The 14,005-nt window shown below is 44.5% G+C and overlaps 1 protein-coding gene across 4 annotated transcripts in view; it reads right to left on the bottom strand.

Annotated features, from left to right (window-relative positions):
• Positions 1-409: 409 nt before the first annotated feature.
• Positions 410-14,005, bottom strand: part of LOC144889631 (uncharacterized) — a 756,734-nt gene continuing 743,138 nt past the window's right edge. For 2 of the 4 annotated variants that reach the window (XM_078770622.1, XM_078770621.1), the window contains exons 4-5: positions 9,024-9,164; positions 410-610 (exon numbers count right to left, since the gene is read on the bottom strand). In XM_078770622.1, the coding sequence (XP_078626748.1) occupies positions 507-610; positions 9,024-9,164 (245 nt within the window). In that variant the 3' untranslated portion in view covers positions 410-506. Of the gene's footprint in view, positions 1,227-9,023; positions 9,165-14,005 lie in introns of all 4 variants that reach the window. The other 2 variants (XM_078770620.1, XM_078770619.1) reach the window with 1 other exon arrangement.

Genomic DNA, 14,005 nt, shown 5'->3' on the forward strand with positions numbered 1-14,005 from the left:
TTTAGGACCCGTGGGCTGATGCCATCAGGTCCAGTTGCAGAATCAGTCAAGGGTTGACAGAAACTTTTCTACCTTGTCAGGAGGAAAGGACACAGAGTCCAGGAGCAGCTGGGTATGACTGGGTACGGTGAGAGTGGGATGCTCTCAAGAGTGGGATGGGTTTGGGACACAAGATTTAGAGGCAAACACAGAGTTGAGGCATTCAGCTTTTTCACATGCAGAGTCAGCTGTGTAGCCGTTTGAGGTAAGGGAAGGGGATGTAGGGGCAACGAACACCAGAAACGGATTTGATCAGGATTACTTCCTGATCCATATCCATGAGGATATGGACAACTCCAAACTCTCCCCTCACTGATAAATTGATCAGAATGTGCCATTACATATTCACAATATTAACACAGACAGTGAGTGTTTTTGTGCTTTGAGGACCTCTCTTTATTGTGAAACTCTTCACAAATTCAATTTTCATGAAAACATAGGCAGCAGTCTTCTTCTGTTGTACAATTTTACAACAAGGGTGTTCTCTCCATCTCACACATGACAATGAAACATGGACTACAGCAAATATTGAGGAAAAATTGATGTTCAAACTGCCATGGAAAGATGCCATCTGAGCATAACCAAATAGGGACAAGAAAAACAACTGAATTAGATGGAAAACAAAATTCCTAAACACTGGTAACAATCAAAAAACTTAAATGGAACTTGGCTGGATACATGGCAAGGACAGAGACAAGAATTACAAACTGGCAAACGAAGGCAGACCCTGAAAGAAGCATGATGAGATCCAAGATCAAATTGAGAGATTACATTCTGTTACCATTTGAGTTTTTGGCAACAATTTTTCAACAGTTCTCCATTATGAGAATATAGAAAACCAAATTAATAAAATTTACATTAAAAAAAAGATGTTATTTTCTTTAAGCTTCGTTTTAGGCTTGGCAGATGGGGTTGGAATTTTGAGATTCTTGTTGTCTTCTGACACCAGTTAAAAGTCATTGTTGTGGACATTCTGGTGACAGCCAGCCATATGGCTTTCATCAAGGGGTTCAAGGGGTTCAGGGTGCTGGCTGGTTGTCAGGGGTTACAGATGGTACTCTGAGAAGTTGTGCTAACAAGGTATATGCTCAAAGGGATGTATTCTTTCATGATGGCTTTCTCCTTAGTGGTTAACTGAATACCTTGCCCACTGCGGAGGATCGCTGACAAGGAGGGTACGTACAACCCTGCATGGGTAAAGCCATGTGAATTTAACAAACCTTTATCAGCAATACTTTTCCCACAGTCAGAGCACCTTTTATGCGAGAACTCCAGCGTGGGTTGCACTATGGAAGTTCAAGCTCCATTTAGAAATAAAATCCTTGTGACAAATATAATATTTGTAAGGACGCTCTCGTTGGTTGTTATCTCCATAGGTGAGTATTACGAGGTGGGAGGAAAGTTCTCCCAGAACTCAAAATCTCCACCTCCTTTTTCATTAAAGGATCATTATTCATGAACCAGTTTGTGAAACTTCATTAGCATAGCTTTGTTCTGAGGGCTCATTTTAGAATCCTCACTGAACCTCTGACAGCCTCCACCTGTAGCTTGTTTGTCATAATAATTAATGGAATGCTTTTTAAGTTTACCTCTGCATGGTATCAAAGCTAAAGTATTTTCCAATTCGTGCCTTTGCCAAATTTCCACTCGTTATTTTATTGTGTATGTGTTAGTGTGTGTTTCTAGTTTGTGTTGGTTAGCAATTCGTGCAAACTTGTGAATAATTAATGATTTTATGTTCGGCACGGCCTGGTAACTTGAGGCTTCCCTCCCCCCCATCGGTGTTTTGTGAATTCAAGTTATTTCCTTCGCTGTATTGCTTATTTCTTAGATTTTCTCTTCTCCCCCTAACCTCCCTGAACATCTACCCTTTGTCTAACGTTTTAAATAAACACACCCAAAAATTTCCTTCCATCTTTGAGGGCACATGCGCTTGTTGTCTCGCCCCACCCGTTTATCTCCTTTTCTTCCACTTCTTCCTTCCATCTCCAGCTGAAACTCGCCTTTCCAATTCTAGTTTCCTCCATCTCCTTTAACCCTTTCTCCTTTCTCTGATCCACGCCCTCACTTCAGGGACTTTTCCCAGATCGTTTTTCACGGTTTTGTTTAAATATTGTCGTGCGATTCCCATTGGTTGATAACGGTGGAATCAAGGATATCCAATAGCGAGCCGAAGGCAATGCCCAAATGCAGATTTTATATATGCGGGGAAAGAAAGGGGAAGAGGAGGCTGAAACTTTTACATGAGCGATCCCGCCGGGCAGTCTTCAACCTGCGGAAAATAACTAACACGAAAACGGATTTAAAATGTACGGAAAATAACGAAAGGATTAATTAAATAAAATGGTGGTAACAAGAAAAACGCGATGGTAAAACTAAATTCCTACAGGATCCTTCACACCAGACTGATAACACGGACAAATGGGGAATAAAATAGCAGGAAAAATAAAGGTTGTGTGTTTATCGTGCACATAGCTCTGATCAGCTTGGGGAGGGGGGGGGCGTGTCCCGTCAGGAATCCAAGGTTCCGGAGGTACGGCCGGCTAGTGCGCGCAACACGCGCACATTGGCACGAAACAGGCCTCGCTGCGTACCCGTTTGCGTTGCAGCACTCGCATGTGGTCTTGTCATGCTTTACGCTGTCCAGCCCCGCGTTGTTTCCGCCGACAAAAATCACCATGTCTCCCGGGGGCGTCTGAACACGGCCGGTCCAAGCACAATTTCCCGAGGGAGAAGAACAAGGGAACTGGAGGAGAGCAAGAACAGCACAAGATCGGAGGGTCAGAGAGCAAGAGTCCAGGGTAAGAGTGGAGGGCAAGAAGACAGAAATATCTGTCCTCAGCACACCAATCAGCGTGCCGCTTCTTGTTCGACTCTGACGTCCTCGGTGGCCTTTGCCAATGGCCACTCGGCTTCCTCCTCGGCCTTTCTTCCCCTAATCAGCGGGTAGCTTCTTGCCCCGCCCTGGCCAATCACGAGTCCCCATGGCATGTCTTCGGCCTGTCCAAGGTATGTAAGGTGATGTAGATATTGGTGTCCATCGGCAGTGTTCAGAACTGGCTTCCAGTTGGTTTTATTGTTGTTATTTAGTGCAATTAATGGGCCTTTCTCACTAGTGTCTATGGTGCAGTGCCAAAAGAGCCAAAGGATAGATCACATAAGGGGTGTTGTAAAACATTTTACCTTTTTTTCGCCCGAGAACTCGTTACGGTTGTGCATCAAAGGAAGCATGCCTCGGGGGAAAAAAAGGTAAAATGTTTTGCAACACCCATTTGGGTAAGACTTACAAGGGACAATTTATTCTTACGCCCTAAGTGAGTTAACATTCCCCACCCCCTCGTGAAAGGGACGAAAATACACCTTACTCCGACATTCGTCTAAACAGAACTTATTACAGGTGATGGTTCTTACCCGACATCCGGAGCACCGACCTATACAAATCTAGCTGACTCAACATATCACTACCCCCACAAACATAACATGTTTAAACGTTCCCCTACAGTGTTTTATTCAGTGGTTTCTTATAACATGCTGTTTTTCTCTCCTATTTAAAAGGCTTTTCTCAATTTCCTCATCAAATCATTCCATTTCAAAAAAATATTCAATCTCTTACAGTCATTCCTTTCTACATTCTCTAAATTCACCTTCATTCCACTACTCTTCTTTCGTTTTCAAACGGATATCTGACTTGAAAATCACAATAAACCCTGTTTGTTACAAATGTTTGTTTTTCATTAATCATCCACGTTCTACACTCCCCCTCAGCCCTCCCTTTCAATTCTCCCCCCTCCCCCTTCCCCTCCTAAACTCCCCCCTCACATCTAAATCTCCCCCCTCACCGCTTCCCTTCAAATCACCCCCATCACCTCCCCTTCAAATCCCCCCTGATGATTTTTCTCCAATTCTCCCCCCTCCCCCTCCTCCTCCTCCTCCTCCTCAAAGCTGCTGCCTCCCCACTTCCTCTCCCTTCCATCACATACCCCCACCTCCTCCAACCATTCAATTTGCTCTGCCCCCCCCCCCCTCAAACAACACCTCACTGTGCCTCTTCCCATCAACATCAAACCATTTGTCCTCTCCCCACCTCCCACTCTCACCCCTCATCTTACCCTGCCCCTCCCCTCCCCTGTCCTGTACCCTATGCTCCCCCTCCCTCTTCCTTAATGGTATGGACCTCAAATATCCGGGGCCTTCGCTCAAACCTGATTGATCTCTCCATAAAGGTTGCTTCTGACAAACCAGATGTAATCTGCTTAACAGAAACTTTCCTCCTTCAAGATGTCTCTGATTCCTTAATATCTCTTCCTGGTTACTCCCTCCTCCGGTATGATAGACTTGAGCCTCGTACTGGTGGCTGGGTTGCTATCTTTATCAAAAACTCTCTTCCTCACTCTCCTTGCACTGCCCTCTCTCCACCCCACCCCAAGGGGTACCTCTGGCGAAGGCTTCCCCTCCACTCCCACCTTTTGTTCATACAGTATGTGCTCAGTGCCGTCCTCCAAACAGTGATGACTCCATTTACATCTCCCTGTCTGACAACATGGCCCAACTTCTATCCACTCATCCCAACTCTCTCTTCCTCATATGTGGCGACTTCAACTGTCATCATGCCAGCTGGCTGGCTGTGGGTTCCTCTCCCACCAGCCATGGCACCTCAGCAAAGGACTTCTGTGACTCACTGGGACTGACAAATTCTGTCAAATTCCCGAACCAGATCTTAGTCAATGGAGTATCTTCTCTTCTCGACTTGGTTATGACTAACTTCCCTGCAAATGTCTGCTGCTCTTCTTCTGTTCCAATTCGTTTCTTCTGATCATTTCATTGTTAAAGTGGACATCGCTCTGGCCATTCTCAAAGAGCCTCCTCGGCATAGACAAGTCTGGCATTTCACTCAGGCTGACTGGCACGGTCTTCATACAGCCACAAATCATGTGGACTGATCTCCAATCTCTACTGCCTATTACATCAATGCTTCCTGTGAATTCTTCCAAAGTAAACTGCTCTCTCTCTCTCATGCACAGATTTATCCCATCTCATCTTCAGTTGTCGTACCCTTCCTCCCATCCGTGGTACACTGAAGCTTGTGGTGAGGCAGTTGCCATGAAGCAACTTGCCTTCACCTCATGGAAGGCTAATTCAACTGAAGGTAATCTCAGTTCCTTTCACGAAGCTCGGAACAAATGTGTGTCTACTCTCAGGAGAGCCAGGAAACAATATCTCTCTACTCTCATTTGTGAACTCTCAAACCTGTCTCCCTCCTCCAAATCCTGGTGGCGTCTGGTCAAATCTGTTTCTGGTGTTTGTTCCCCTTCCATCCCCTCCCTTATCTCAAATGGCTACACAGCTGACACTGCACGGGAACAAGCCAAATGCCTCAAAATATTGTGTCCCGAACACATCTCTCTCTGTACCCACATTTCCCAGTCAAACCCAGCTGCTCCTGGACTATGTGTCTTTCTCTCCTGACAAGGTGGAGAAGTTTTTGTCAAACCTCGTTTGATTCTGCAACTGAACCAGATGGCATCAGCCCATGGGTCCTAAAATCCTGCCCTGCCGCTCTATCCCATCCTCTCTCTGTTCTCTTCACCCTTTCTTTTGCTCAAGGTCATCTGCCACCTGCTTGGAAATCAGCCAACATTACAGCTAAACACAAAAAGGTGCAAAAAATAGATACTTGCAATTACAGACCAATCAGCCTGCTCCCAATAATCAGCAAGGTCATGGAATCAATAATCGCTCCAATCAATCATCGCATGGGTCATGGGATTAAATCCTTCCTCTTCTCCAATGGTTTGATCTCGGATCATCAATTGGGATTCAGACCAGATCATTCTACTCTGGACATGCTGCTTCTGTTGTCACAACAATGGATGGAGGTCCTTATTGCCAAACAGGAAATCAGAGCTGTCTCACTTGACATATCACATGCCTTCGATACGGTCTAGCACCATGCTCTGCTCACCAAACTCTCCTCCTATGGTATCCATGGAAATCTCCACGCATGGCTTGCGGACTTCCTCTCTGGTCGTAGTCAAAGTGTGGCCCTGAATGGTTTTATCTCATCTCCCCTTCCGGTTAAGGCTGGAGTTCCCCAAGGAAGTGTTCTGGGACCTGTGCTTTTTCTGTTCTTCATCAATGATCTCTCTGACTCTCTGGAAAATCCTCTCTATCTTTTTGCTGACTCCACTCTCTACCACTCCACATCTCATCCCTCAGAACGGCAGTCTGCAGCCTCCTCCCTCTCTGCAGACCGGAACAACATCACAGACTGGTCAAACAAGTGGAACATGTCTTTCAATCCTGACAAATCTAACACTCTTAATGTGTCTCTCCGAAAAGATCGACGGATAAACCTTGCATCTACTTTTGCAACAATCCTCTCCAAGAAGATCTGTCACTCAAGCTTTTGGGTCTCACTATCTGCCATGACCTTTCCTGGGAAAACCACATTTCAAATCTGGCTTCCAAAGCCAGTCGCCAACTGGGCATCCTCCGTCGTGCGAAGTCCTTCCTTGGCACACCTGAGCTCCTCAACACATTCAAGGCTTTCATCCGCAGCTCAATGGAATACTGTTCTACCCTCTGGGCCGGTGCTCCTGCCTCACACCTAGCACAGCTTCACGCTGTTGAAACCAAAGCTTTCAGAATAATTGGAATCTCCTGCGATGAAGCTAACTCCGAGGGCCTTTCACTTACTCACCGCAGGCAGGTTGGTGGTCTTTCTGTCTTCTACCGACTCCTCTCCAGCCTTACTCCCCCAGCTTTCTCTGGGCTCTGTCCCCCAAATATTCCTACCGGTCGCACAAGATCAGCCTGCAACCCTCTTATGGTTAAACTGCCAAAATCAAGACTCTCTGCTCACCTTCACTCCTTCATTCTTCTTTTCTCCTGCCTCTGGAACAAACTCCCCCACTCTCTTCAATCTCACTCCTCCCTCCAGGTCTTTAAAACAGCTGTTCACCACCATCTCTTATCTTCCCCCATCCAAAACCTTGATATTTTCTACACCCGCTAATTTCACCCCAGATCCACTTTTTTGAAATACCAACTTCTTTCCTGGAAGTCCATGCAGTGTCCATGTGTTTTTTTTTTTTACCTCTCCTCCCCCCCTTCCCATGCCTGCTCCAGCCAAGCCCTCTCCCTCCCAGTGTCCCTGCTCTTTATCTTGTCTCCCGCTCCCTTTATCATGTTTTATGTGTCAGTTTATCTTTTTGTGATCAATGTTAATTCTTGCAGGAGCCTCGATCTTGGATACAAAAAAAAACAAAAAACAAAAAACCTACTCAGTTTGGGTTTTCTTGATCACCCGGATTCGCTGTTGCCCCGACTATCACTGGTACAATTTCATGTTTCTTCAATTTCGAAATCCTGTCAACCTCATTTGTCATAACCTGTTATTTAAGATTTCATTTCTCATGTATGGATCTTCATATGCTTTTGCAAATTGACTTTTTGAGAGAAACCTTTATCACATATCGAGCATTTGTGAGGGCGTTCTCCTGTATGGATCCTCATGTGTGATTTCAAATGGCCTTTTTGAGAGAAACCTTTGTCACATATCGAGCATTTGTGGGGTCGCTCTCCTGTGTGGATCCTCATGTGCAATTTCAAATTGCCTTTATGAGAAAATCCTTTGGCACATGTCGAGCATTTGTAAGGTTGCTCTCCTGTATGGAGCCTCTTATGTAATTTCAAATCGCCTTTTCGATAGAAACTCTTATCACATATCGAGCATTTGTATGGTCGCTCTCCTGTATGAATCCTCATATGCAAGTTCAAATGGCCTTTATGAGAGAAACCTTTCTCACATATCGAGCATTTGTGTGGTCGCTCTCCTGTATGGATCCTCATATGTAATTTCAAATTGCCTTTTCGAGAGAAACCTTTCTCACATATCGAGCATTTTTGGGGTCGCTCTCCTGTATGGATCCTCATATGTAATTTCAATCTGCTGTTGTGAGAGAAACCTTTATCACATATCGAGCATTTGTGAGGTCGCTCTCCTGTATGGACTCTCATATGCTTTTTCAAATCACCTTTGTGAGAGAAACCTTTATCACATATCGAGCATTTGTGAGGTCGTTCTCCTGTATGGATTCTAATATGCAAGTTCAAATGGCCTTTATGAGAGAAACCTTTATCACATATCGAGCATTTGAGAGGATGCTCTCCTGTGTGCATCCTCATATGTGATTTCCAATGGCCTTTTTGAGAGAAACCTTTATCACATATCGAGCATTTGTGCGGTCGCTCTCCTGTATGGATCCTCATATGTAATTTCAAACTGCCTTTTTGAGAGAAACCTTTATCACATATCGAGCATTTGAGAGGATGCTCTCCTGTGTGGATCCTCATATGTGATTTCCAATGGCCTTTTTGAGAGAAACGTTTATCGCATATCGAGCATTTGTGCGGTCGCTCTCCTGTATGGATCCTCATATGTAATTTCAAGCTGGCTTTTTGAGAGAAACATTTATCACATATAGAGCATTTGTGTAGACTCCCTCCTGTATGCATCTTCATATGTTTATTCAAATTGTTTTTTGTCAAGAAACCTTTATCACAGACAGAGCACTTGTGGGGGTGCTTTCCAGTGTGGATCCTCATGTGTATTTTGATGGTACTTGAAGAAGCAAAATCCATTCTGCACACATTACACTGATGATGTATTCCCCTTTTTAGAACCCTTTTGTATTTGTTTAATTTTATATTAATCTTGGTGTTGTGAAGCCCAGACATGCACTTGTATTTTATAGGAAGTGAGTCTTGATGTCGTGATTGTTTCTTCAAAAAAGGCTTCTTCCTCACTGTCCAGCTGCGACTGGACCTTATTTGTCCCACATTACTTCTGGATTGTTCTACAGAAACAAAGAACATATTTTTTTGTGTCTAAATCAAAATGCAAGATATTTAACACTTTTACGAAAATGTTATATTTTCTCAACACAAAAGATTGTATGTTATTTTGTTACATTTCCACTCACCAGTTGCAAAACAGGCAGCACTCCCATTATTCATGTGAATATCATCTGAACCTTCCTTTGCAGAAGCACATTTTGAATCTTCTGTGACAAATGAATCGTTGTTGTGTTGTCTGCTTTCCACATTTACAGGATAGACATCACCTGTGTACAAATCAGCATCAGTCTTTTGCAAGGAAATGAGACTGAGAACCATCTTAAGAGTTCATAGAACATGTTACCTCCTGGAATGTATACTTCATTTAGAATATAAAGATAGGGGCAATACCCCTGGGTGCTCACCTGGTAGAATAAAGCAGTATAATACACTGTCGAAAGGTATTTTAAACCGTATTGTTATGTCGGTGGGGTAGGGACATATATAGATTCAGGTAGATCTGTGGTGTCATACTCCAGTTGTCATGAAGAAGAAGAACCATCTCAATGTAAATAAGTAGAGGACCTGTCTAGCCCATATGTCAGATTAATATCTGTGGTCATACAAGGATGGCTTTGTGATAAGTAGAATAGGGATTAAGCTAACTCCCTGGTGTGTCAAATCAGTGATCATCCATGTGTCCCGTTTGGAAACGCACCATAGACATTAGTTAGGCCCATTAGTAACACCACACAAACACGACTTAAATTCCCCTCCACCACAATAACAATACGACTCACCAGAAGGCAGTTCGGGGCACTGCCGATGGAGCTGCAGCCAGCTACATCATGAACTTGCATGGCAACACTCATTGCTCAGGCAGGCTGAGGCCACGCCCACCTGGCGAAGGATTGGTCGAAGGTTTGATGGGGAGATCGAGGCAGGCCGAGTAAGAAGCAGGCCGCCGATTGGCAGAGTAGGGAAGAGCTCATGATTGGTCAAGGGAGGGGTAAGAAGCTTCCCTGGGATTTGTAGAAGGAAGACAACACAGGATGAGGGCCGCCAATTGGCGGAGTGGGAGAGGACTGGTGATTGGCCAGGGGAGGAGCAAGAGGCTTCCTTCAGATTGGGGGACGTGAGGGGCGAGCAAGAAGCGATGCTCTGATTGGTCGGGAGGGCCGGTGTCGTCAGACAATGAGCTATAAAGCAACTCGCTGGCCGAAATTTTGGCCCTTCTCCTTCCTCTCCCTTTGCTTCTCGTTTTTGGCTTCCTTCCTGCCGAACCTCTTCCCTCTGCTGCCTTGTGATTCCTCTCCCTTGACCGCTTACTACTTTCACCGCCCTCGACCCTCTCTCCCTTCTGATCCAAACATTGGGTGCATCGCAGTCCCGTGCCGAACCCAGGAGGACATTGCACGGCTGAGGAGGTGGGTTGCATGCCCGGCCGCTCCCTTCACGTGGGAGGCCTTGCCAAGGCCTAATGAACGAGGGCGCATCGAGGCCTACTTTCCGCCAACACCGGAGCTGCGTCGGACGTCTGCGCTCGGAGCTTGACGATCCCTGACACATTGCAGACAGAGATGAGCCACAGCAAACACAAACACAATGCTTATTTTCATTTACCCTCCCCATTTTGTCTGTTGTTGAAGTCTGTGTGTGGGAGCGCTCATTGGGGGTTTTAGGTGTCGTCACGTTCTTTGTTATCGGGGTCCGGCAATAAAGCCGTGTCATTTTTGTACATAAATCCACCTCGGTTTGAGTTACTTTCTGCAGGGTGAAGACACCTGCGCGGGGCCCATACAGGTGAGTCGGCATTCTTTATTCCTTCTCACATATCATCCGCCATCGATTGAAGTGAACGCCTTCATTAACGCTCGCTTCCATCTGTGGCTTACTCTCAGTGTTAACTGAGAGCCAGGCCACACGACAGTATCATGGCATTTTAAGAAATCTCAATGGATGCTAGAAGACAGGGCAGCATGTACAATCAGACTCACGTAATCATAAATCTTTAAACAAACAAACAAACATAAAAACCTATTTTGGGGTCCAAACTCCCTCTCAACATCAATTTCTCCATACATTTACACAAGATGGAGGTAAGGGCAACAGGTCTATAATCATTGAGCTGCCTAGGGTGAACCTTTTTTGGCATGGAAATAATGATGGACTTTTTCCAACAAATAGAAACAGTATGAGTAGCCAAAAGTAGCTGGAACAATCGAGTAAAAACAATGGTAGTAGGAAAATGGGGGTTCTGATGCACAAAAAAAGTTGACATTGAAGTCAATGGGGGAAAAGTAAAAAAACTTATTGACTCACTGGATTTTCAACCAGATTTTACCCTCTTTTGGGACAACCTATTTACAAATATTAAATCCTCAATAGACCTAACTACTACTCATACATTCTGAAGCACACTAAAATTTAACATTGAAGTCAATGGAGAAAATTAAGGATAATTGTTGACTCACTGGATTTTCAACTAGATTTTATCCTCAAGATTTCACGATGTTCAACAGTCGCAGTCCCGTGCCCTCTATCTCTCCCCTCTATCTCTTTGCTGATGACTCTACTCTCTGTCGCTCCATTCTTCAACCCTCAGATCGGCAGTCTGCAGCCTCCTCACTCTCTGCAGACCTGGACAAAATCACAGACTGGGCAAACAAGTGGAACATGTCTTTCAATCCTGACAAATCTCACACTCTTACGATGTCTCTCCGAAAAGCCCGACTGGACAACCCTCCCATCCACTTTCTGAATAATCCTCTCCAAGAAGTTCTGTCAGTCAAGCTTTTGGGTCTCACTATCTGCCATGATCTTTCCTGGGAAAACCACATTTCAGAACTGGCCTCCAAAGCCAGTCACCGACTGGGCATCCTCCGTCGTGCGAAGTCCTTCCTTGGCACACCTGAGCTCCTCACCACATACAAGGCTTTCATCCACAGCTCAATGGAATACTGCTCTCCCCTCTGGGCTGGTGCTCCTGCCTCACACCTAGCTCGTCTTCACGCTGTTGAAACCAAAGCATTCAGAAACATTGGAATCTCCCGCGATGACACTAACTCCAAGGGCCTCTCACTCACTCACCGCAGGCAGGTTGGTGGTCTTTCCGTCTTCTACCGACTCCTCTCTGGCCTTGCCCCCCCCCGCTCTCTCTGGGCTTTGTCCCGCAAATATTCCTACAGGTCGCACAAGATCTGCCTGCAACCCTCTTATGGTTAAACTGCCAAAATCAAGACTCTCTGCTCACCTTCACTCCTTCATGCCTCTTTTCTCCCGCCTCTGGAACAAACTCCCTCACTCTCTTCAATCCCACTCCACCCTCCAGGTCTTTAAAACAGCTGTTCACCACCATCTCTTATCTTCCCCCAACCAAAACCTTGATCTTTTTTACCCCCGCTAATTTCACCCCAATTCCACTTTTTTGAAATAACAACTTCTGTCCTGTAAGTCCATGGTGTCCTTGTGTTTTATACTTCTCCCACCCCTCCCCCTTCCCACGCCTCCTCCCCCCAAGCCCGCTCCCTCCCACACATCTCCCTGCTCTCAAATGTTGTGTTTGTGTGCTTCCCCTTCTCTCCCCATCTTGTCTTCCGCTCCCTCTTTTTATATATTTTTTTGGCTGGTTGATTTGTTTGTGAAGTAAATGTTAGCTCTTTCATGAGCGTCGATTCAGTATACAAAAAAAAGACATTCGCTGATACTCATTCTCCCTCACTATGTTAGTTCAAAACACCCCATTCTCCGACTAATTGTGGTGGAAGGGAAAATTGGGAAGGGGATTGCATTTGATTATATGCACTAAGTGGACCAATGAATATTTGTTTATGTTTTATTTTAGGGAATAATTTAATTTTCTTACAACACTCATCACCATCAAGTATATTAACAAACAATATGTTGGAACTTGGTTCTTGGTACAAGTATCTTTGTTGAGCAGAGATGAAATGACTAAATCAACAAGAAAATTTGATTTCAAGCAAAGAAGCATCTATAAATATTACCTTATAAATGGAGCACTGTTATGATATGGAGAAACCCCTAACAATTACGAAGCTAAAAAAGTTTGTGAATAAACCTAAATCTATCCAGTAGGCTGTAGACCAGGGGTCGGCAACCTTTTTGACATGAAGTGCCAGTTTGAAATGTTCTTGTTAATTAGTGTGCCATATCAACATTAAGTTTAACATTAAGTTTAATTATGACACCACATCAAAAAAATACTTCCAACAGACATGGAATTTTATTCCATCCATACAGGCTACATGCATAGCAACAACATCCATACAGGCTACATGCATAGCAACAACATCCATACAGGCTACATGCATAGCAAAAACATCCATACAGGCTACATGCATAGCAACAACATCCATACAGGCTACATGCATAGCAACAACATCCATACAGGCTACATGCATAGCAACAACATCCATACAGGCTACATGCATAGCAACAACATCCATACAGGCTACATGCATAGCAACAGCATCCATACAGGCTACATGCATAGCAACAACATCCATACAGGCTACATGCATAGCAACAACATCCATACAGGCTACATGCATAGCAACAACATCCATACAGGCTACATGCATAGCAACAACATCCATACAGGCTACATGCATAGCAACAACATCCATACAGGCTACATGCATAGCAACAACATTTTAAAGAAACATTTATCTCTCATAATTAGGACATTGTAATGATCATTTTATCATTGTAAAATTTGTCCCCAATGAGGTTACAAATTATATGCACGGACCCCATTTCAAAACACTGCTTTCAGTAACTCATTTACAAAGTATTGCATTGGAAACAAATGTCAAAAAGTGAGAATAAAGTGTATCAAACAGAAATACCAGGACTATACAAGAATGCTGCCATCCTCATGAAAACATCCACATCAGAGTTGGAAGAAAAGAGATGGACAAACAGCTACATATGCAAACCCATGTGTACTACAAATAAACAGATGCCTACCAGTCAGTGTGATCCCTGGCCCTGCTTTCCTTTGCTGAGCTCCATTATCTGGGGGTTGTCGTTAGTCACTTTAAGTTGCAAACATGCTTCGGAGTGGTCGGTTGTCAAACGACTGCGGGAGGCCATTTCTTCAATG

The sequence above is a fragment of the Myxine glutinosa genome, chromosome 1 (genome assembly GCF_964187855.1).
Source record: "Myxine glutinosa chromosome 1, kmMyxGlut1.1, whole genome shotgun sequence".
In the NCBI taxonomy this organism is placed as follows: domain Eukaryota; kingdom Metazoa; phylum Chordata; class Myxini; order Myxiniformes; family Myxinidae; genus Myxine; species Myxine glutinosa.